Below are 24226 nucleotides of genomic sequence, written 5' to 3'. Positions count from 1 at the left end.
CATGACACCTAGAATAGGGTTACCAAAAGGGGGAAATGTGATAATGCTGGAAGAACCTCTCTTTCTCCTCTGCCCCTATGATCTTCATAAAAATTTCTAAGCCCTGCAGCACAATCCTGTGTATGATTACTTAGAAGGAATTTTGTTACAGATGGGAGCCCCAGTATAGATTACAAAAAATAATTGTGATTAATCTTTGGGTTGATCTTAACAGAGATATTGCAAACTGTGGAAGATGGCAGTGTACTGGATTTACTAATTGAAGGTGAGAAGCAAATGGTGAATTGCTGTTGGGTATGGGAAGCAATGCAGGGACGCAGGTGGCGCTGTGGGTTAAAGCCTCAGCGCCTAGGACTTGCCGATCGAAAGGTCGGCAGTTCGAATCCCTGCGGCGGGGTGCGCTCCCGCTGCTCGGTCCCAGCGCCTGCCAACCTAGCAGTTCGAAAGCACCTCCGGGTGCAAGTAGATAAACAGGGACCGCTTACCAGCGGGAAGGTAAACGGCGTTTCCGTGTGCGGCTCTGGCTCGCCAGAGCAGCGATGTCACGCTGGCCACGTGACCCGGAAGTGTCTCTGGACAGCGCTGGCCCCTGGCCTCTTAAGTGAGATGGGCGCACAACCCCAGAGTCTGTCAAGACTGGCCCGTACGGGCAGGGGTACCTTTACCTTTACCTTTATGGGAAGCAATGGGCATGGGTGGCGCTGTGGGTTAAACCAGAGAGCCTAGGACTTGCCGATCAGAAGGTCGGTGGTTTGAATCCCCGCGACGGTGTGAGCTCCCGTTGCTCGGTCCCTGCTCCTGCCAACTTAGCAGTTCAAAAGCACGTCAAAGTGCAAGTAGATAAATAGGTGGGAAGGTAAACGGTGTTTCCATGTGCTGCTCTGGTTCACCAGAAACGGCTTAGTCATGCTGACCACATGACCCAGAAGCTCCCTCGGCCAATAAAGTGAGATGAGCACCGCAACCCCAGAGTCGGTCACGACTGGACCTAAGGGAAGCGACTGGACCTTTACCTTTAAAGGAAGCAATTACTGTACTATTTTTAGGTCAAAATTGCATTAGCATTTTTATCAGTGTCAAAAGCTCCAATCCAAATGAAATGAGAAATTTCATAAAGGTTGCAATCCTAAACTCACTTTCTTCAGAGTAAGTTTTATCAAACAGTGTTTGTTAATCTGAGTAAACACACTTAAGGTTGCACTGTGTAGAGAGTAACTCAGCTTTTAAGATTTTCATACATTCTTAATGAGAAAATACATATGGAAATTAAATATTTCTGTAGTAGTAGCTATGGTTAATGCAGAGTTTACACATCAGGACCCCTTCCAACTCTGCAATTCTATGATACAGATTTCAGTAGAAAATGACTCAGTACAGATATTGTCATGACCCTTGAACCCACCAGCCCAATCCATTCTTGAACTGGGTTGGAGTTCAAATTGTTATATCAAGTGAATTGGCATCAAATAAGTAACTGGAGCATACTCTTAAGTGGCTTTCTTCTCTCAAGCCATATTTTCAAATACTTTCCTAGCTTTTAAGGAGCTGTGTAGTTTAGCAAGGAACCTAAGGAGGTTGACTCTATATGTCTCAGCTACTGGAACACACCCAAATTCTTGAATCACCCAAAGAACACACCCAATTCTTGAATCAAAATTACATTAATACTATTTATTCAAACTAGGAAAATGATTTACCAACTTCATATGAACCATCTGCTGCACTCTTCTTAACAAAGCCAAGGTTTTCCATGAGCTTATTTTTTGGTAGAACAGATGGAATAGGATCACTGTGCAGTGATTATGAGCCAAGAAAATATGTCTCAGCTGGTGGGTGTTGAGGAACTGAAACACCTATGATATGACTACCTGACAAATTAATTTATGTTTCCTGAGTTGTATTTCTCTCTCTCTGTCCTGCTCCGATATGTGGAGGAGAGAGAGCCTAGAGTATATTTATGAGAAAACAATTTTGCCCTCACCTAAGCTTGAAAAATCATTCTCTTGAGAGATTTGCTGACATCAGGACCTATTGCTCTAGTTGTGGGTATTTGCTATTTCTTGATTTCTCTTCATTAGAAATATGACACATCGCTGTTGACTTCCTTTCTGTTATCATGTATGACCTTATGATGTAGTGCTTGAGTTAAAGGGAAAGAGCAAGATGCCCTTTTCTCTGATAAGGAGGCCACATTTTCTCCCCCACTGCTTCCAGGCAAATGCTCTGTAGGGAAGAGCTGCACTGGAAAGGCTGGTGAAGCAGGTGGGGTTCAATATTTTATTATGTAATAATGCCAGCTGTAGGGCTCATCCACACTTCCATTTGCCCCTCTGGAAAACTCGCGGTTTAGCGCTGAATCGGAACCAATGACAATCGGGTTTTCCGTGGATTGCAATTTGTTCCTATTTAGTGGTAAAGAGTGGGTTTCTCAGGGGAAAGCAGAAGGACGGAGAGAAAACTGCTGGGACCTGTGCCTTCTAGGCATGGGATAAGTGGAAGTGTGTGAGAGACAGAAGTCACAGCAAAACCTATTAAAAGCAAGTGAGAAATAATAATAATAATTAATAATAATTTTATTTATACCCCGCCCTTCCTGGTTCAGAAAACTGGGCTCAGAGTGGCTAACAACAAATTTAAAACAATTGATGCAACAAAAAGCAGCATAAAATACAGTATAAAATGTGAATAACAATAAATTCAGAATTCAAAAATCAATTTAGGGGGAAAATGTGTTGTGCCTAACCTTCCCCTCCTTGTGTTCAGTTTTGGTACTGCTGGTAGTAGGACTGAAGATGGAGCGGTACCTGCACTATCTATTGGATGAATGTCAGAAAGAGGTTGGTACAGATTATTTCCTTGCTGCTTCAAATGTACAGACTCCCACTCCTACTTATACACATTCAGTATGGCTCTCGCTCTCAGGCTTCTTGCCTGCTTCCAGTTCAGCTCACATGCAAAACTCTGACTTTTGTCTTTCTCACTACTAGCCAGGCAAGGGAAGGAGCCCACCCAATTGCCCTCTGGCACAGAACAGCTTCCTTTGTTATGCTAATGACTAGACTTAGGTGACAACTTGTGGGATTCAGGTGGTGCTGTGGTCTCAACCACTGAACCTCTTGGGCTCACTGATTGCAAGGTCAGCAGTTTGAATCCGCAAGACGGGGTGAGCTCCCGTTGCTGTGTCCCAGCTCCTGCAAACCTAGCAGTTCAAAAGCATACCAGCATGAGTAGATAAATAGGTACCACTGTGGCAGGAAGGTAAACAGCGTTTCCGTGTGCTCTGGCTTCTGTTATGGTGTTCCGTTGTGCCAGAAGCGTTTTAGTCATGCTGTCCACATGAAAAGCTGTCTGCAGACAAATGCTGGCTCCCTAGGCCTGAAAGCGGAGATGAACGCTGCACCCCATAGTCGAATTCAACTGGACTTAAATGCCTAGGGGTCCTAGGTGGTAACTTAGGTGACAACTACAATCCTTGCTTGGCTAATTCAACAATGGAATCCTTCATTGGATTTTAACCCTTGCTGAATGCAGGACCTCAGGAATTACAAGGGACAAACATCACACTTATTAACCCTCCCTCCAGCACACAACAGTATTACTCTCCTGCAATAAATTGTAAATTCTTTTATCCTAAGCTTTCATCTCTTGTCTGTTGCTAATTCAGATGTCTTTGGTTGCTAATTGGTGCTTCCTGTACACAAATGTTTCCCCAACATATGCACTTGAAGATAAGTGATAACAAACTTGTATCAGTTCACTATGTGGGTGGTGGTGTGAGGGCACTTCCTTCTGAATAGCAAGTTCAAAGAATGCTAGGGTAAGCAGAACTATATGGACCCTGCCATGCAAGTTGCAGTGCGACTATCTGTGAGGTAAAGCGCATTTTCAAAAAGATAGTCTGCTGAATTGTCTGGTGTTTTTTTTAAAATGTAAGGACATTTTCTCACTGCTTTCATTTTTCACTTGTTTGCCACCACTATAGTTATGCAAGGTAGCAGCTACAAGAAGCAGCTTGCCCATATTTATTCTTCTTGGAAAACTGGCAGACTCCATCCCAATTTTTGCTGATGTATGGGTGGTTGAACACAGTAAGTATTACAAGTACAGTGGTACCTTGGGTTACAGAGGCTTCAGGTTACAGACTCCGCTAACCCAGAAATAGTACCTTGGGTTAAGAACTTTGCTTCAGGATGGGAACAGAAATCACACGGCGGCAGCGGGAGGCCCCGTTAGCTAAAGTGGTACCTCAGGTTAAGAACAGTTTCAGGTTAAGAACGGACCTCCAGAACGAATTAAGTTCTTAATCCAAGGTACCACTGTAAATGCAATGTTGGAACTAAGAACTCCTGTGAAGGTGAGAGATTATGTCTTTTTTAAATGCTCCTAAATTTTTTTGTGATAGCAAACAAGGAGACTAAAATGTAATCTTGGCAAAGCTCATGAAAGCCATTCACAAGACTACCTGTTCTTTTTTGGAGAGGTGGAAGTCAGCCTTGTAAATTTACCGGTAACTAAGTGGAAATGAGTGTTTAGTCTCTAAGGGGCATATCTTTAAGGGGCATAAAACATTTTGTGCTTTAATAGGAAGCTCTTCCATATAGCTAATAGTGACTCATTCAACAAATTCCCAAAATACTTTCAATTTCCCTATATGAGGAAAAACCACAAGCTTATGTCAAGATCCACAAATATGGTGTATTGAAACTGGACATGAGCAGTCTTTGTGAGACCGGATTAGTAGATCAGCCTGCTTCAAGTTTGAATAAGTATCCAAAGGAACAAATCCAGACAACGTTTTGGTGAAGGAGAATGTTTTTTCATGCCTATATGTGCAAACACTGGGTGAACTAGAGAAGGAGAGGCACACAAGTGGGACATGATAAGCAGTAGCAACGCCAAGCTGCTGGGACACAACAACTGGAAACATGGCAAAACTCTAAACTGAGAGTGGTTAGCTAGGTTGACTTACAGGTCTGTGTATGCAGAGGCAATAAAAAGATCCAGGAACTTAGACTAAGGGCAGCATGTGAGGTAGTAAAAATGAAAAGAATGGAAGCAGCACAACTGTGGGGTGACCTTACATCAAGGATGACTTGGAGATTAGGGTTTTGGTCATCTGCTATTTGGAAATGGCTGAGTTTCACAAGTCAGTAGGGTCCCCATTTGTGGATGGAGGAAAGATTCAATAAGGTGCAAGGTTAATTTGTGAAAAAACCTAGAGGTTAAACATACACACATATACATATACATAAACACATACATTGTGTTTATTTTGATATCTCATATTAGCTATGTTATCAGTTATCAAGAACCAAATTGTAGTTTGTGTGTTTTTTAAGCAAAGGGATTTGTACCTTGATGTGCAGATGTAGTACGTAGGCTCAGTTAATTTTTTTAAAAAATCAGTTTGCTCAGCATACAGAACTAACGAGCTTTCCGGGGATAAGGGTGCTCATGAGGAATAATTGCATGAAACTCAGGATGAGGGTGACTGTCTCCTCTGTCTCCCTTAAATGATGCCCCTGTTGGCCAGCCCACAATTGACAAAGTTAACAGTGTTTTCTCTCTTTACAATTGCTTTTTCTGTTCTCTCTGCATGTAACATGATGGAGCATCTGGCTGCAGGTTTGATGTACCCAAATGAGAGCATAAAGGCTGCTGTATGTTATCTTTATGGCAAGCTGTACTCTGTCCCCAGTGCTGCAGAGAGGCTGTTTGTTCATTTCACAGAGAGGCTGTGTGGCCTCTTTCTGACTACTCTAAAGAATTCACAGACCAAGGAGCTGCAAGTTAACTGTATGGGTAAGGTGCTCAATGAGTGGAATAGGAGGGGAAGAGCTTGGGATGTTTTCACAAATGCTGCTAGTAACGCCTTTCATTCTGGAATGCTTTGGAATAGAAAGCAGAAGAAAGCAATTTTAAAATCCAGTCTCTTTTATCATTCACATAAGGATTTAATTTGCCTTTCAGATTCTGAACCCATGTGTAGGCACATTGCTAGTTTTTTTCAAAACAAAAAACACCCCCCCCCAAAAAAAAAACCCCTCAAGGCAAGGCACCTAACACAAATTTGGATGTGCTGTGCTATACTCTTATGGTCAAATTTTAAGCAACAAAAGTTGAATTGGTTGATTTTTATATGTATATATGCAAATTTAGATCTATGGCATATTAAGTTGGTGAATGGCTGAGTTCTTGCTGGCCCTGCACATTGTAGAATGCCCAGCTGCCCTGTTAGCAAAATAAAAAAGTTGTTTTTTAAAGTGGGGAGGGGACAGGAGATTTCGAAATTGGAAGTGTAACTCCTTAATAGCTAACCATCTGTTCCAGGCAATATCAGGAGTCAGTTTGACTTTTCAGAGCCAGAAAAAAAATGCTGAGGGACAATGGCTTTTTGCTTTTCTGATGGAAAATCGAAAATAAATAATCTGATGTAGATATCTCTATAGACAATACAATATTGCTTATAGAGAGGTCAAAATATTGCTTGGTAGTAGAGCAGCAATAGAATCGGAATCATAAAGACGTTTCAGAACCCAATGATGTGATGTTTAAATATCTCTTGTTAGTTTCTCATTTTCCCCCCCTTGCTCTATTGCAGGTTTGCTAAAGCAGCTGCTGAAATATGATAAGTTTGTTTCAGTTATTATGAGTAATTCAGGAAAAGGAGCAGATTCTCCAAGCCCAGAGTTGTTTGAGCGAGAAAGTCCATTACCTTTAATGATCAAGAAGGTAATTGCCAAAAAGATTTAACCCATCCTCCTATCATCTGCTGCCAGATTTGTTATTATTCCGAGTTGACGCATTAATGGTAAATGCTGAGCTTGCTTAATGGCAAGTTTTTGTTACATATTCCCTAAATATAGGTATTAGTGAATACCTTGTGTTGTAGAAGAAAATTAAAAGTGCTATGCTACATCTAAATGTATTCTGAGAGAATGGGTGGGAATGCTTTTCCTGGTTGCACATGGGGTAATTTTCATAATACCGTTATGAGTTTGTGAGTGCAAGACACCCATAACTCTTGGATTTAGTAAGTGTTGGAGTTTAATCAGTGCTTGGAGTATTAAGATGGGCTGCCAAATGCTGAATTTATCCATGCCAAAATACAATGGTACCTTGGGTTACATACGCTTCAGGTTGCATATGCTTCAGGTTACAGACTCCGCTAACCCAGAAATAGTACCTCGGCTTAAGAACTTTGCTTCAGGATGAGAACAGAAATCGTGCTCCGGCGGCAGCAGGAGGCCCCATTAGCTAAAGTGGTGCTTCAGGTTAAGAACAGTTTCAGGTTAAGAACGGACCTCTGGAACGAATTAGGTACTTAACCCGAGGTACCACTGTACAGGCCAAACCAGTTTTTCTGTGCTTGAGAGATGGGCCATCAGCAGAGAACAAAGATAGGGAGGTGGGCCATCAGCAAAGCAAAGACTCTTCAAGCCAACAAATGGGGGGAGCCCCTCTCTGAGCTCTGAGATTGTTAGCCAGAAGACAGTGCCAGTTTTCTAGGGTTTCAGTTCCTTGTGGCAGGAAAAAGGGGTCAGCCTTTGAAGCTGGGGGGGGGGGGCAGGGCGGTCAAAGCATAATGTGGGCTGACAGTTTGAATCCAATGTGGCAGCAATGGGAGAAATGGAACCATCATGGAGTGTAATGCTGGAAGCCCCTCCATTGTAGGCTTAGGTTGTATATATCTGTAAATAAACCACATATCATAAAGATGCCGCAGTCTCTGTTGTGCCTCATTTCCAAAGGAAACACAAACCTTGGGTAAGCCTGGACCCCTAGAACCTTGCACTGCACAAAGATTGGGGCAGTGTGTAACAATACAATGGATGACGCCCATTATGATTACTAGAAGCAGCATATACAGCTGTTTGATGTATTTGCCCTTAGTTTTGTGATTATTCTAACACTATTTTCTCTGTTCAATTTAGAAATAAAATCTATTCAGATGGTTTGGTTTGCATGCCAGAGTAACTCTAACCATGGTTTAGTGTAAATGCATGAGTGTGTGGGCTCCTAGAGAGGAGTCTGTGGTTGGTTTGCTTTCCTCCAGTTGTCTTGCTGCTGTGTTGTACTGATCTAAGCCATGGTCCAAATTTGGGCTTGTGGTTTAGCTAACTAGATTAACTATGAATTGTAACCAAGGTCTGTCATTTATTTTTTTTTACTTGTAGTGTGTTCGGAGAACTAAGTCAAGAGCTCTAGTTTGCAGCAGCAAAATGACCCCAAGTGTTTTCAGTGAAGCAGCTGCTAAAATGTAGAAAAAACCTTCCTTTAGCAGTATCTTCCAGTTTATGGGGTGATGTCAGATGATTGACAGGTAGTTGGTCCTACCTCGTGTCAAATTTGGCCCATGAGGCACAACCTGATCAAGATCTGGCCTGCAGAGCCAAAAAGTTTGTCTACCCCAGTGTTTCCCAACCTTTTTTGGGCAAAGGCACACTTGTTTCATGAAAAAAATCTCGAGGCACACCACCATTAGAAAATGTTTAAAAAATTAACTCTGTGCCTATATTGACTATATATAAAGTAACTCTCTTTAATAGGAATCAAATAAACACAAAGAAAGTATTTTATAATTACTTTATTATGAAATAGTAAGTAAACAGAAATATGAAAAATTATAAAATACTTTATTCAGTGCGCAACCTGGGCCTGTTTGGCTGAACACAAAGCTGATATTCTGGCTGGAATCGAAGAAAGACACACATGTAGCTCTTCGTCAACAGCTCTCAGTCTCTCTCTGTATTTAGTTTTTATAGCAAATGAAGGAAGAGTAAGCAGGCTGGGGTGGGTTAAGTAAGGGCTGAAAGTGCCTAGATGAAGTGGGGGAAGCTAGAGAGGAGGTACATTCTGATGTTTGAGGATAGACTAGGTTCTTTATGTGAATGATAGGTGAGTTATTTGACAGATCGAACTGAGAGCAAGGTGTGGCTTGTGTAGCTGGGGTGGACATGAATGTTTGGGGTGCAAACCCCAGGCCAGCCAGGTCCGAGGGGGGGGGGCAGGGAGAGACGGGCCTGCCTGCCTCTGCCTGCGCTGTGGTGTGTTTTGCCCCGACGGACGGACGGACCGACCTGCCAGCTGTCTCCGCAGTAGCAGCGCGGACTGGAGCTCCGTCATTCTCCCCACCGGTGCCTGGGGAGGGGAGTGTGGGGCGGCCGCTGTGGAAGCGACGGCGTGCTCCTCCTCCTCCTCCTCCTCTTGCCGGGCTAGAGCCAGCCGGCTAGCGCTCGCACCTCCTGGCTCGAGCCGACCCCGCCGCCGGGGGCCTTCCCGTCCTCTCAGCGGCGCCGCCTCGCATCCCTCGTCCGGGGGTTGGGAGGGGGCTGGGGGGGAGGAAGGGGGCGAGGGGGAGCAGCCGCCGCCGCTCCTGAGGAGATTCTGAGGCGGTGGCGGGCGACGCGTGGTGGAAGATGAGGGACCCGCCAGCCCCGCGTTTCTCTCTCTCTCTCCCTCACGGAAACCTTCCCCTCAGCTTCTGCCGCTTTTTCTCTTCTTTCCCTCTTCTTTTTTTTTTTTAAAAAAATAAAAAATCTTTCCTTTCTCTCTTTTCCAGCCCCCCTCCCCTCTTCACGGAATTTCCCTGCACTCGGGCGCCGCGGCGCGCAGGCGCACTGCTCACTCCTCTTTCCGCGCAGGCGCCTTCTCTCGCTCTTTCGCCTCCTTTTCTTTCTCTCTCGATGGTCCGCCTACAAAGGAGCGAGGGAGGCGCCCGCCATGTTTGGATTTGCATCCAGCAGATGCTGCCGCCGCCCCGCCTCTCGCCGCCCGACTCGCCCGCCTCCCTCCCACGGCACACCAGGCAACGTCTCGCGGCACACTAGTGTGCCGCGGAACACCGGTTGGGAAACACTGGTCTACCCCATGCGTAGTGTGACGTGCGAACCGAGACATCTGAATAGTTAAAAATATTTTTTTAAAAAATTAATATTTGAATGCTAAACCATGGTTTAGCTTAGTGTGGCTCTATGACAATAGCATTTCTTTTCAGCTTAAATTATTATTCTTGTTCTGATTTGCATTTGGTCAGCACATTTTTTCTAATGCTGCAGTAATTTAGTGTAACAATGGCTCTTTAATACCTAGTCTTATGTCTTTCACAGCTGTTATTGTCTAGAGATGAGGTATTACAGGTAGCAAGTGCTCAGTGTATGGCTGCTGTACTGGTGCATTCTCCAGCAACATATGCTCCTGCCTTTATCAATGCCGATATCCCAGGTAACAAAAAGAATGTGCTGTTGTTTATTGTTTGCCAATTTGCAGGTTATCATGGTACTTGACTGCAAAGCTATGTTTGGAATAGTTGCAGCTATTGCAGCACTGTTAGCCAATAATACTTCCGAGTGACGTAAACTAGAAATTGTAAGTACAGTATAAGGAGAATTTTATGCCCCACGAATAACACTTTGCAGTAATCTAACCTAGAGGTTACTAGAGCAAACAAACAACAACAAGAACCCACCCCCAATTAAAAACAGTTAAAATAATTGTAGCAGCAGAGTTGCAACTTGCACAGCAGCCAGGTCAGTAACAATCTCCCCCCCCTTTTCTTTTTCCTTCGCAGGCAGATGGCAGGGTTCAGCATCCAACCCCCCAACCCCCGGTAGTTTCAAGATGTGTCAGAGTTTTAAGTTAACATTTACTTCTTTTGTGTTCTTCTTTATTTCCCCTCCTTTTGGGAGTAGTTGTGTTGGGCTCAACTGATGCTAGAATACATTTATTTTTATTTTTGTTTGCAGAGTTCCTGTTTGAGTGTCTCTTCTGCATGAGCGAAATTCTCACCTGGTCAATTTATTGCTGCCTGCTGCTGCTGACTGAGGAACAGCTTTTCTTTTCCAAGTGTCACACTGTCTATGGTAAATCACCATTCTCCACAGCCTGATGGCGTTGCTGCCATGCCATTCAACATTTACACACTAGCCATTTTGTTTGCAATTGCTATCCATTGTTATCGCATCATTCTTTGTTCATTAACTTTTCAGAGAATCCAGATGATGACATTGCCCAATCATTGCATTCTAGGGTTTTGTTCGTTGTCCTTCCATGAGTTTTCAAATTTTATTTGTGGCTGTTGTTCTGGGGTGTAATACAACTGCAACTGCACAAGTACTACTAAGGCTTTTCAAAAGCTGCAGTGTCTTTAATCAAAAGCTACCTGTTCTGATCATTTATTGTGTCCTGTTCGGCATGACTGGGAGACAGGTGATGAATTGCCCCTTAATTGCTCGGCTTTTGTTCCCTGTGGCTTTCCTTTCATTATTTTCTTTTCACTTTTATAGCAAGATAATGCCGCTTCTCTGTAAAAGGACTGGAGGGGGGAAACCCAGATTGAGAAAAGCAATGAGTAATTAAAGTTTCCATCCCCTGCAAAATGGGGGACTGAAACTGAGTGAGAGCACGACCTTGGGAATCCTGCCATCTTCCATTCTGTGGACATGACCAAGGCAGCTTAGACATCATTGAGACAGGATGGTGAACATGTTGGGAATGTGGGTTTGGGAGAACACATATTTTTTAGAAATTCTGTCCTGCCATGTGCTACCCCAAATCCTTGTGATGCAGTTCATGTGGAAGGTGTTCAGGCATGGCTCCTGACGGTTATAAGTTGCCCACGACTCACATCTATAAAGCAGCATGCTCAAAGTACTTCACATATGTGGTGATGGGCTAAAATGAGTCCAAACAGCCTCTATCACTTGATGTTCAGTGTTAAATAGTGGGAAAGATGGACGAAGGACACAGCTCTGTTAGATTACAGGAGTTAGAACTGCTCCTGGAGTCAGACTCTGTGCAGCCCAGCTGGCTGCTTTATATAATACTAAGTAAGTTGTAACAGTAACAACTCCCAACTAGCTAACCAATCAGAGAGTGACAGTTCTCAATCCTTCATTTGCATACTGGTGGCCCTGAGTGAGAACTGCAGTTAATCTTAATACATAACATTCAGGAAGTAAGTTGCCCAAATCTTTCCACCTTTCTACTCTACTACAGGAACCCCCTTCATGGATTGGGGCCTGCTTAAATATTTTTGACTTTATTCCAGGCATTGAACCCATTTTAAGGAGCCTGAAAGAAATATTGCATCTCAATAATGTGGAATTGCAAAAGCAGGGGCTTCTACTTTTCACTGAAATTTTAAAATGGTAAGAGATTTCAAAGTTCCAGGTTGCCTTTAATTTGCAAAATGAGTGGAGGAGCACCTTTCATGGATGATTTTGGTTTTTTTGGGGGGGTAGGTTTTAGGTGAAAGGGGTATATCCAGGGTATATTCTCATAAGCGATAACACACTATCCACTAGCTTGCTTGTGAAATAAAATTTTAAAAATTAAGTTGAGATTTTTATCCTGGACTCCATTTGTATTAGACATGAAATTGTATACAGTATATACATGCACAAATATTTATTGTTGCTGTGTTTATTGTTAAATTGCTTTATGCAAAGCAATTCAATAAATAAATAAATGTGCAATTTTGGCAATGAACTCACAACTCCTGTAGGTATTTTGTAGCGAAAGCCTTCATGTTGTTCATACAAAGCATGCTTAGGATTATTATTGAGGAACTGTTACCAATAATATAATTTAAAGCTTCAGACCAAATCCCAACTGAGCAGTAACCGATAAAGAATTTATTCATATACTGGTATGCATGTGACAATCTTTCTATAGGAGGCTATGATTTAAAGATTTGATCTGCCTTTCTTCTTTTTCAGGCAGCCGGCAGAAATCAAATTATTTACAAATACCTCTGTCTTTAAAGATGCAGTTAGTGTTCTTCTAGAAGCTTTAAACTGTCCTATTCTTGAAGTAGCAGCTGAAGCTGTGAAAGCTGTGGCTGCAATACTGAGGTAAGTGGGAAACAATTTGGTGAACTTTTTCTTTGTAGCTGGACACCCAGGTTAGTCCTTTCCTTCACTCTTGATTTTGCTGACATCTGGACCACTATGAATTTCTGTCTCCCCAGAGGTTTGCTTCCAAGTTAATTGCCTAACTTGTCTTACTCTTTTCGCTGCAGAAAGGATCATGTGACCATCCCTCCTGTACTATACAGAGAGTTACAGAAGCTGGTCGAAGGTGTATTAAAACGATGTAGTGATCTTCCACTGCCAATTCTTAATAGGAGGCTCATGGTTAGTCATTCAGTGTTGTGTTTTTATTCTGATTGGCAGGTAATGTGGGCCAGATGTGTGACCAAGTCCTCTCTTCATGCTCCCACCCCCAAATAGTGGTGGGATTCTGGCAGTTCTTTCCACAAAAAACCCTCCTTTCATGTTAGCAAACTTGTTGCTATGTTTGAGATAGTTGATCTGCCTCACTCCTTTCCGAAGGGTGTTCTCTGAATCTTTTTTATATTTGGGACTTTTCCACTTGGATTTCCTCATAGGACTAACCTAGTAACATGCTTGCAAACAGCAGGGATTTAAAAGGAAGCTGGTCCAAATAATGGGATGGCAAAGCATGTGTTTTCAACAAAGTTTAAAATATAGAAATGAATAAATGTTTGCATGTTCATGCTAAGCCTTATAGTGTAGCCCAAAGTCAGGAGTACTATACTGGGGATAGCAGAGATGGTTACAAAGTGTCTTGATGGAGAAGAAACAAATTCTTGTCGTTCCAAAATACAAGAATGAGTGACACCCTCTGCACATGCACCTGATGTTTACCTGCTTTCCAGAACATTGTGAGCATATGCAACCAAATCCTATTTGTATTTACTTGGAAGTATAGTTTACTGAGTTCAGGTGGAGTTCCTCTACAGTAGATGTGTAAATATTGCAATACCACACATGTAGGATGAGCAATTTCACAAAATGTGACTTATGTGCATGTTGCAGAGACATTACACAAGTATTGCAAGTATATGTGCAGTGCAGGAGCACATTTTCAGAATCAAGGAATCAGTTTGCAATGACATTAAAACAGAAAGAGGCTAATCTCTAGGAGAACTTAGTTTTATTCTTTCCTGTTTTTATAGTGTGACAGAGTTACTCCTTAAATCTATAACGTGCTGTAACCCAAACACTTGGGAGTTACGAAAACTTCTATTGTTATTTATTGCTGACTAGAAAAGAGGGAAATTCTCTTCTGCCTTTTTCAGTACAAGAAGCTGGTGTGCATCTGCTGAACAAGAATTAACGGTGGCTCATGATAGCAAAAGAGAAGAAATGGATGAGCAGCCGTAGTTTTTCAAACAATTAGAGGGCTTTTCAAGCTAACGTTTGGTGACTGCAATTGTTAATTTAACGTGATATTCTGGTGGCACGAAGTAGAAGGTCATAAGAAAGTCCTTTTCTCTCATCTCAATATCATAGGGTCAACCAGGCAGCAGACATCAGAACAAAACAGTTTCACAGCAGGGACAGTTCCTGCAGAGTGCTTTAGAAAGCTTCAGAAATGCTTGTAGGTGAGGAAGTTTTGTCTGTCTTTAGCCTAAGAACATTTAAGAGAGATCAGATGGCAATTTGTTCACAGCTTTCTGAAATTGTAGGGGAGATGCGCAAAGCTTGCATCTGTGTCTGCGGATATGATTAAAGGGGTATGAACCAGGGTTTCCTGCTTTGCTCCTCTACATTCAAGTGGCTCAATAGCTGATGACCTGGAGATTTACTCTTCGTATGTGCTAAAAATACCAGGAAGCCACCTTTGTGCAGCGGATAAGGTTGTGCTCTGGCTGGGAGCCAAGCTGGCTTTGGGATGGGTTGGGGGGCCGCTGTTCTGGCTCTCACCAGCCCCAGGGACAAAGCTAACCCAATGTTTTAGCAGGCTCTGGTGGGGGTGGGGAGTGGAACCCAGTGGGGCCTTTTAAAGTAGGCTCCCCCACCCAAAGTAGCACCATTTATTTATTGGTTGTGCTGCGTTTACACTCTACCCATCTTCCTAAAAGTTCATAGCTGTATCCTTAAGATTATCTTTGTAACACCTCTGGAACTTAGGCAGGGTTGAGTGCTTGGAGTCATACTCACCTCTTCAAAGCGCATGGAAAGTAAAGCAGGAACATACCTGGTGGCCCTGTCCTTTACATGTTCAGTGGAAGGTGTGACTGGAAGTCTGTGCCTACATATATATATATGCCTGATGTACAACTGTGTGTCTGTAGAGCTCTATCATCTTCTACCGAATGTGCGGAACTTGGGAGGAGACAGTAGGCACAGTCTTTGTTTCTTTCCCCTTTCATGAGTTTGATGAACACATTTTGAAGACGTGAGAAGGGTTCTGCTGACAAAAAGCTCTCTGAGAGGCCATTAATACCAAGAGGAGATTGAACACATTCAAACTAAAACATTCTGGTTACAGAGTTGAGGTCCAGCCAGGATGCTGTAGAAACATGATGCAATAGCTTCTGCCCGTCTGACAGTCCTGTGTGTCTTTCTAGATTAGCTGTGGAATCACAAAACGACCCTGTGGCTCAGGAGAATTCTTTCACTGCTCCCAACTCAGAGAATGAAGATACACTGAAAAGCTTTTCTGAGTTTCTGCTGAGGATCTCTGACTCTCTTTGCATTCCCATAGTCATGGTAGGGTTTCCTTTTACCCCACCCAAGCATCAAGTGGTTCACATATGTTTATACGGAAGCAAGGAACACCTAGTCTAGCGTCCTGTTCTCACAGCGGCTAACTAGATGCTTTAGCAGGACCTGAGTACACCAGCACTAGGAAAGTGAGCATGACAGAGTTTGTGCCCCATGCAGAAGAGATTGGCTGGTGGAGGCAGTGGTGCTGTGCCCTTCCCTCTACTTCCTGCCCCAATTATTAGGTATGTGGGGGATAAAGAGGAGCACTCAAAGTTTAAAAAGGTAAAGGACCCCTGACAGTTAAGTCCAGTCGCAGACAACTCTGGGATTGCAGCGCTCATCTCACTTTACAGGCCGAGGGACCCCGCGTTAGTCTGCAGACAGTTTTTCCGGGTCATGTGGCCAGCATGACTAAGCTGCTTCTGGCACAACACTGAAACCAGAGCAGTGCACGGAAACGCCATTTACCTTCCCGCCGGAGCGGTACCTATTTATCTACTTGCACTTTTTGGTGTGCTTTCAAACTGCTAGGTTGACAGGAGCTGGGACTGAGCAACAGGAGCTCACCCCATCGCGGGTATTCAAACCGCTGACCTTCTGATCGGCAAGCGCAAGAGGCTCTGGTTTAGACCACAGTGCCACCCGCATCCCTTTCCAAAGATTAAATTAAGTCTATTGTCAGAAGTCATTGTAGATCTAGATTCTTGTTACAAGCTGTTTTTGGACAGGAGCTTTCTATTAGACCATGCCCTGTGGTTCTGAGTTATCAAACTTGTCAGGCCCATTAAAAAGATTTCCTCATGTCTTATCTGAGTTGCATGTTATTTCTTTCTGTAACAGTGAAAGTATATTTGCCCCCTTTCCCTGCAGAAATATTCTGAAAGAGCTGTCCACCCAGCTCTCATGGAAGTCTTAATTTCGACCCTCAACATCTTATTCAGTGTTATGCCAGACTCAAGTAAGAGATTCTCCATGAAGCTGGGTAAGGAAAACTGGAAGAGGCTATTTTCTGTATTTCTTTCAGAAGCATATTATTAAGCTGTAGAATTTGTTGCTGCTGAATGTTAATGTGTCATAAAGCTCAGTAAGAACCCCTAACATTAACGAAGCATCTATTAGAGTAGATGTGTTTTTGAAATGTTTCATTCTCCAATCAAAATGGAAGTGTTCTGTACCTAGAGTGCCTGCAGGCTAGTGGCTCAGTTCTCCCCAATTATTGCTCTTCTGCTGTAAGCTACATGCAGAATTAAAATTTAACTATCACACTTCAGGGGATATAGCACTTTGTATGTGTGTGTACATACTGCTTTGTTTCATCCACATTAGTGAATTTGACATAGCCATGAAAGAAAGGATGGGAAATTGAGTTAAAAATTATAGCCATTTTTAATATTCTGTTTAATTTGTACAAATACACTTTTTTTCTTGCATGATTTATTTAATCACTTTTTAAATAGGCAGACTTAAGCTGCATTGCAGGGGGTTGGACTAGATGACCCTTGGGGTCTGTCCAACTTTACAATTCTATGATTCTAACAGTTTAAAACAATTAATTTATAATACCATGATGCTAAAATTGTGCCCTCTGGAAGGGCATCATGTCTTTAAACATTTTTAAAGATGTGCTAAAATGCCTTTTTTATTTAAGCACTATTTGCACAAACAAATTTTTAAAAATTGTTAAGAATGATTTGATTAAAGGCTCATCCACACTTCCGCTTGTCCTGTGAGTAGAAAGCAGGGGTCCAATAGGTTTTCCGCTTGGGCATGGGCACAAGTTGTTTTCCATTTGTCCCACCACTTTCCTCAGGAAAACCCACTCTATACCGCTGAATTGGAGTAAACATCAGTCCACAGAAAACCCAGCTGATGTTTGTTTCAATTCAGCAGAAAAAAAGTTGGTTTCCTCGAGGGAAACGGCAGGACAAGTGGAAGTGTAGACAAGCCCTCAATGGGGCCAGTTGGAAAGGTAACAATGAAGACAAGCCAAAATGTAGATGCATATGGATAGGCTCACCTGAATATGTCACTGTGCACTTCAGAACCAGACCTTTAAAAAGACAGAGGAGTACCTGTACCTGCAGAGACTACGTTACTGTTTGGCTCTACCATAAATTTGGATTATGCATGATCTGAGGAAGAAACGAGGAGCACGAGGAAAATGCAGAAGGACAACAATTTGATGACAATATCATGTAAATGCCCCATAAAAAGCAAATAATTCCATAGTGGCAACTCTGGAATCATCTCTAATGACACTTGGAAATATCAGCGAGACATCGTGAGACATGAAATCATGTTTAGTATATAGAGAATCCTTTAGAATATTCAGAGCCTTGAAATTATTGTTGCCTTGGCTTGAGTAAGGCTTGGCTAGGCACTCTTCAGATTCTCTTAAGATTGTATAATTGAAAATCCTAACTCAAACATTTTATGTGAGCACTGTTATCCTTCCCTCCAGCATCTTCCTCTTTCATCCAACTGAACCTGGAGCTGAAGGCCAAATTCTGCACTGCACAAAGGTATTAAATTAGGATAGCAAAACTAATTCTCACGCTCATCTCTCTTGGAACATTTCTCTTCATTTCCCGTGTTAACCTGTAGACATTCTAATAGATTTGTAACGTTGACCCTTAGACATGAGATTTATGATTTTCATAGAGCACCAGGTTAATTTTGGATGTTCTGGAAATGGCAAATAAAGCCTACAATTAACTACTGCCTTAAGCCTTGGTGACTTCAAAGCTCATGATATTAATCAACTAGAGATGGTGTCTTGACCAAGTCTGCACCTCCAGTTTCTCATTTTGCATAATTTATTTTCTCTTTCAAGTAACCCTGGTTTGAATCATGCTTGTTCAAGTTTCCTGCATAGCATATGCCTCAATCTTCATTCATCCTCAAAGATGCCGGAGGATTCTTCCCAAGAGGGCAAGTTTGATAAAGTGATTTCTGTGTGTGTGATGTGTCTTTGAACCTGGCAGCATACAGCTGGGTCTGGGAACAGAAATAGTGGCAAAAGGTTTGGGGAAGATACACTATTTGAGTTAGCTGCCTTCAGTGACATTAGCTGTGTATACATTGCTAGCTTAAAGTGCAGCTAGGTCATTCTTTTTCTCCATTTGGATTGAAACTGGTTTGGAGGAAAACACATCAAAATGCAGTATTTCTTAAGAACCAGCAGGATAGATACAGGACAGATACGGGATTGTGACCAAAGCCCATTGCTTCCCAAACCAATGATGAGATCATACTCAATGCAGAGTAAACAGGGTGTGTGTACACAGCTTTGTATTGTAAGTAGAGGCTCTTGCAACACCTGCATGGCCCCCCCCAATCTTTAAAACAATTGAATGTAATCACTTTCTGGCCAGTGGTCTCATATAAGATAGCATGAGCTATGGAGCATATTTTATGTTCCTGTCTCTTTTGTGGAGTAAGGTGGAATAGAAGGGCAATATGAGAGAAGCATAGGTGGGCAGGAGCTGGGACGTGGCTGGTGCCTAGGAGTTGCCGATCAGAAGGTCGGCAGTTCGAATCCGCGCGACTGGGTGAGCTCGCGTTGCTCGGTCCCTTCTCCTGCCCACCTAGCAGTTTGAAAGCACGTCAAAGTGCAAGTAGATAAATGGTACTGCTCCAGCGGGAAGGTATACGGCGTTTCCGTGCGCTGCGCTGGTTCTCCAGAAGCGGCTTAGTCCTGCTGGCCACATGACCGGAAGCTGTACGCCGGCTCCCTCGGCTAATAAAGCGAGATGAGCGCCGCAACCCCAGAGTCGGTCACGACTGGCCCTAATGGTCAGGGGTCCCTCTACCTTTACCTATGAGAGAAGCATAGATTATTACAGTGGTACCTCTGGGACACAGGTGGCGCTGTGGGTTAAAGCCTCAGCGCCTAGGACTTGCCGATCGAAAGGTCGGCGGTTCGAATCCCTGCAGCGGGGTGCGCTCCCGCTGCTCGGTCCCAGCGCCTGCCAACCTAGCAGTTCGAAAGCACCTCCGGGTGCAAGTAGATAAATAGGGACCGCTTACCAGCGGGAAGGTAAACGGCGTTTCCGTGTGCAGCTCTGGCTCGCCAGAGCAGCGATGTCACGCTGGCCACGTGACCCGGAAGTGTCTCCGGACAGCGCTGGCCCCTGGCCTCTTAAGTGAGATGGGCGCACAACCCCAGAGTCTGGCAAGACTGGCCCGTACGGGCAGGGGTACCTTTACCTTTACCTTTTACCTCTGGTTACAAACACTTCGGGTTACAGACTCCGCTAACCCGGAAGTAGTACCTTGGGTTAAGAACTTTACCTCAGGATGAGAACAGAAATCGTTCTCCAGCGGCCTGGTGGCAGCAGGAGGCCCCATTAGCTAAAGTGGTGCTTCAGGTTAAGAACAGTTTCAGGTTAAGAACGGAGCTCCGGAACGAATTAAATTTATAACCAGAGGTACCAGTGTATTATCAATATTTCTTTTTGGGGGAGGGGGGGTAAACAGACATTGGGGTTCTGTGCCCCCAGCTTTTTATTTTGTGTTTCTGTGCTGCTGCCATTTTCATGCCATTTTCTGATTGCCTTTCTTTTTAGTGCATGACCTATCAGAACTTTTGCAAAAGAGTCTGCCACTGTTGAACTTCGGGATACAGGAAAGCCTCAGCCTCTTATCTGAGACCCCAGAATCTTTCTGTTTAGATGAAACTCTTCGTAGTCACCAGTATAGTCTCCTCCTTCTTTTCTACTTTGCTTTTAGTCAAGGAGACAAGTAAGTGAAGTGACTGGAACGGGGGGGGGGGAGGGGGGGAGAGAATCAGTAGGTGAGATCAATCCACTTAACTTAAAAAACAAACCAAAAACAAACCTCCTTGCTCTCAGATTTGTTCCAGAAACAGAGCTTTTCTCAGCTATAAGACGTTTTCTTCTGTCAATCCAAGACCAAGGAGACTATCCACCCCCATATGTCTTCAAAGCTGTTTTGTACCTTCTGGCAATCTGTCAAGACAAGACCGAAGCTTTAGACTTGGTAATCACTGCTTCTAAGAGCAGCTTTTAAAATCTACACTGTCACATTTCTGAAAGTTTGTTATCGATGTTCCTTTCAAGACAATTAAAAGTCACTGTTTTGTTCTCTTAGTACTAGTATCCAGGATACAGCACCAGCAGCACAATATCTCATCTGCTTTCTCATGAGGAAAGTAGCCTTGCTGTAGGAGAATAGCCATCATTCATCTTCTGGTTTTGCATAGGGTTGCAGTGTAGGACCCATCTAGCAAGGAGAAAACTCCTCCTGAATAAGTTTGTGGAATAGTGAGACAGTACAGGAATACTGGATGTCTACTGTGTTAGATGCCTGATCCAGTGCTGTAGTAACACACTCGTAAGTGAGAGTGGAAAAGAGTGTACAGGAGGCACCAAGAACATTGAAAGAAACGAGGCAGGCCTTTGCAAAAAGATAGTGAGAGGATTGCCCCCACCCACAAATGCTGTCATAAATTGTATCCAGAATGTGCCATTTACATTTGGAAAATACATAGCTGTTTAATTTTGTTCTAGTATTCAAAGTATTATAGGATGCAGTTTTTAATTTTTAAAGAAATATGCATGTGATGATATTTTTAATGAAAATGGTATTGTCTGCTTGTGAAGCTGTTGACTTCAATTTGCTTTCATAGTACTATTCCCCTTGTATAGATGAATATAACGTTGAAATTCTTCCTGTTATAATGACTTTTAGGAGGATTATGTTCCTCATAAGAGGGACTATAAATGTACCAGTCCCTAAAGAGGTTGTTTTGACTTTTCTGATTTCCCCTTCCAACTCTCCAAATCCAGGCTTCGCTCTCTGCTATATGGAGGATCCTGGATAGTATATCTGATCTGAGCCTGGTGTATGTCCATCATCCTCTGCTCCTCAATTTTTTTTTACGCTATCCTGAATTTATGGGAAGATTTGGTCACTGCATCCTTCATCTATGGCTTTCCTGTGAAGACTACAGCCACACTGAATCTGAAGATACTGACAAAAGACTCTCTGCTGGCTTTTCTGACTCCTTAAACAACTTTAACAGTTTGCTTTGCATGCTGAAGGGCAATCCCAGTGCTTTGCTTGTCTTGCTGGTACGCAGTATTTTTTAAAAAAATCAATACAAGATCACCTTGTAGAAATATTTAGATTGCCTACCTAGATTCCATGTGTTGCAAAATCTGTTTGTTTTCATCATCGCCATCAGCAGCATTAAATATCACACACATTTAAAGAGTAAATGTAGCATGCCTCAGATTTGTTTTCTTAGAATGACGATCATTGGAGACGGTGGTGTCTTTGTTTGGTATGTTTTTATTGGTACATACAGGCTGAACATAAGATGGAAGGGTTTGCAGCGTTAACACCCTTAACAGATCTAGCCATAACTGGTTTTTTGTTAAAAAAATTAATGCCATACCAAAATACTTACAAATATTGATACACAATGTTATAAAACCTTCCATACATACAATATTATCCATATTTATTAGAATTTATTATTCCATAAATTTAATTAATATTCCTCAAACTGGAATTCTTCTGATATCCACAAAAAAACCTTTTAATTCTTCTTCCTTGTCTTTCTCCATCCTTAGTCCGGTAAATTAACTTAACCAGTTTAATCAATGCTCAACTTCCCAAGCTATTATTTGGGGGACTTCCTCCTTTTTTTCCAATTATAGGCTGCTCATATTTTAGCTGACATGGATAGAATATAAATCGGTCCCTTTTCCTTCTTAAAAACCTAATAACACTTATGAGATAGAATCACAGAATTGTAGATTTGGAAGGGACCCTGGGGGGGGTGTCATTTATTCCAGCCCCCTGGAATGTAGACATACTGCCCACAGCCATCCCTGGATGCCTCCCATCACTCCTCTTCATCCAGCCAGGCCCTTGTTTGTGCTACTGGCTTTAATAACAGTCAAGAAACATTCTAATGACCTTAATTGTGCATTACACAAACACACAAATAATTTTGATCTTCATGGTTTTAAAATGTGTCGCTAATTTGGCTGCATTGCAGCAGAGTCACCCAGTTTTCTCTTGGTGGGTGGGGGCTGTGCTTGACTGCACCTTGGCTTTTACAAGAATTATTTCTGTAATTCAGACTTTAATTGTAGCACAGCCTGTTGATTAAAAAAGTACTTCATTTGAATATCTGTGTTGCTATGATGTCTCATGCATCCAGGTTAGTATGATAACTTGACGATTTTGGAATTTGGCTTCTAGGTAGGGGTCCAGATCAGTCTCTGTGCCATAACCATAGAGAGCAGCAGCAGCAACATTCGCTTAAACTGGGCCTGGTCTGCTTTTCTTCTCAGGATCTAGTCTGTGTTGGCACCAGTGAAGTAGCCCACAAAGTCCTCATTACCCTGAAGGCCTTCCTGAAAATAGATGAGAATGTCCATGTCTGTGACCTTCTTCGAAGCCAATTTCTACAGATTCTGCAGAATCTTCTGGTAGAAAACAATTCCAGCGTTTTGCAAGGTGAGTGACAGACCAAATGCCCTCAAGTAATTTAAATACTGCCCACAGGAGCTATTGGGCCAAGTATTTCCCTGCTCCTATGTGTCAGAGCAAGACAATATTTTGGGGAAATTTAACAGAGGAATTTGGGAATTTTTCAATTCAAGTTTAACCCTTAGCTATGCCTGCTAATGTAATCTGTCTCTTCCCCTGATTTGCTCATTTGGTGGGTTTTTCTCTCTGAGAAAAGCCTACTATTTGCCATGCAGAGAGTTTATAAATGGTGCCCCTGGACATGACATCATCATAACTGCTGTGAAATAAGTGGTGGCTCTTCATACTTCCTCCATTATGCTACTTGATTCTTCTTTCTTGATTGGGATAGAAATTGTCACATATGTGATGAATTAGCACTGACACAGTTTTTTATCAAACAAACATGTTTTACACCCATCAATTGAGCCAGCGCTATGTTTGATTCAGGGCAGACATTGAAGTCTTTACTAAGAGCACATCTGTTTGCAGGGCAAATCATGTTGATCATTGTGCATCCTTGCTCATCTGATACGCAGCGTGCCATCTGTTAGTTTGTATATCAGCGTCCTTCTGATGCAAAATCAGCTGACCCTCTGCTGTAAGGCAACACAGCCTTAGAGTCAATCTCATGTTCTGATTTGAAATGGTACATGTTGTTTAGGACAGCCCACAGCAGCCTGTTACTTTAATTATAGCTTTTCACTGCTTCTAACAGGGCATAATAACTCTTTAGCTCTCCAGATTTAAAAAAAATGGTTTCTGTCTGTGACAAAGAAGGTGTTCACCATGTACACAGAAGATAGTTCCTGCAGGACTTGTTTGTTTTCTCAGTTTTTGTAGTCTAGAGGCCAATAAGTAATTTTCTTTCATGTTTCTTTTTAGTCAACCAGGCCCAGCCCCTTTTACTGAACCTCCTCTTCCTCGTTCAACTCAGGCATGCGACAGAAAGAGAGCTGGACAGCACGGATTTCAGATTGCTTCATCTGGGTGAGCTTCTGAATTTATTCAGTATGGATCTTTGGTTTAGAGATGAGAATATTTTATCTGGGGCATCTTAGTTGACGGGTCTAATAGCTACAGTGTGGTGTTGTGGCTAGAGTGCTAGATTAAAGGTAAAGGTAAAGGTACCCCTGCCCGTACGGGCCAGTCTTGACAGACTCTGGGGTTGTGCGCCCATCTCACTTAAGAGGCCAGGGGCC

At 42.8% G+C, this 24226-nt stretch overlaps 1 protein-coding gene and 1 long non-coding RNA gene across 2 annotated transcripts in view; one reads left to right on the top strand and one right to left on the bottom strand.

Moving 5' to 3' along the window:
- Positions 1–20072, bottom strand: part of LOC309379503 — a 169087-nt gene extending 149015 nt beyond the window's left edge. Inside the window, exons 1-2 of the long non-coding RNA XR_014172518.1 lie at positions 19741–20072; positions 19232–19369 (exon numbers count right to left, since the gene is read on the bottom strand). This is a non-coding gene — a long non-coding RNA (uncharacterized lncRNA). The remainder of the gene's footprint in view (positions 1–19231; positions 19370–19740) is intronic.
- The window catches only part of MEI1 (meiotic double-stranded break formation protein 1), a 38658-nt gene that overhangs the window by 2730 nt on the left and 11702 nt on the right, over positions 1–24226 (top strand). The window contains exons 3-22 of the mRNA XM_081928647.1: positions 215–265; positions 2764–2837; positions 3983–4092; positions 5603–5802; positions 6602–6732; positions 10110–10224; positions 10746–10862; positions 12050–12149; positions 12720–12854; positions 13022–13136; positions 14319–14410; positions 15380–15521; positions 16389–16500; positions 17980–18040; positions 18352–18449; positions 20087–20261; positions 20372–20519; positions 21329–21613; positions 22847–23012; positions 23910–24014. Coding sequence (XP_081784773.1) covers positions 215–265; positions 2764–2837; positions 3983–4092; positions 5603–5802; positions 6602–6732; positions 10110–10224; positions 10746–10862; positions 12050–12149; positions 12720–12854; positions 13022–13136; positions 14319–14410; positions 15380–15521; positions 16389–16500; positions 17980–18040; positions 18352–18449; positions 20087–20261; positions 20372–20519; positions 21329–21613; positions 22847–23012; positions 23910–24014 — 2532 coding nt within the window. The remainder of the gene's footprint in view (positions 1–214; positions 266–2763; positions 2838–3982; positions 4093–5602; positions 5803–6601; positions 6733–10109; positions 10225–10745; positions 10863–12049; positions 12150–12719; positions 12855–13021; positions 13137–14318; positions 14411–15379; positions 15522–16388; positions 16501–17979; positions 18041–18351; positions 18450–20086; positions 20262–20371; positions 20520–21328; positions 21614–22846; positions 23013–23909; positions 24015–24226) is intronic.

This window comes from Podarcis melisellensis, assembly GCF_964234715.1.
Source record: "Podarcis melisellensis genome assembly, chromosome: 10".
Lineage (NCBI taxonomy): Eukaryota > Metazoa > Chordata > Lepidosauria > Squamata > Lacertidae > Podarcis > Podarcis melisellensis.
This window is presented reverse-complemented; position numbering and strand designations above follow the sequence as displayed.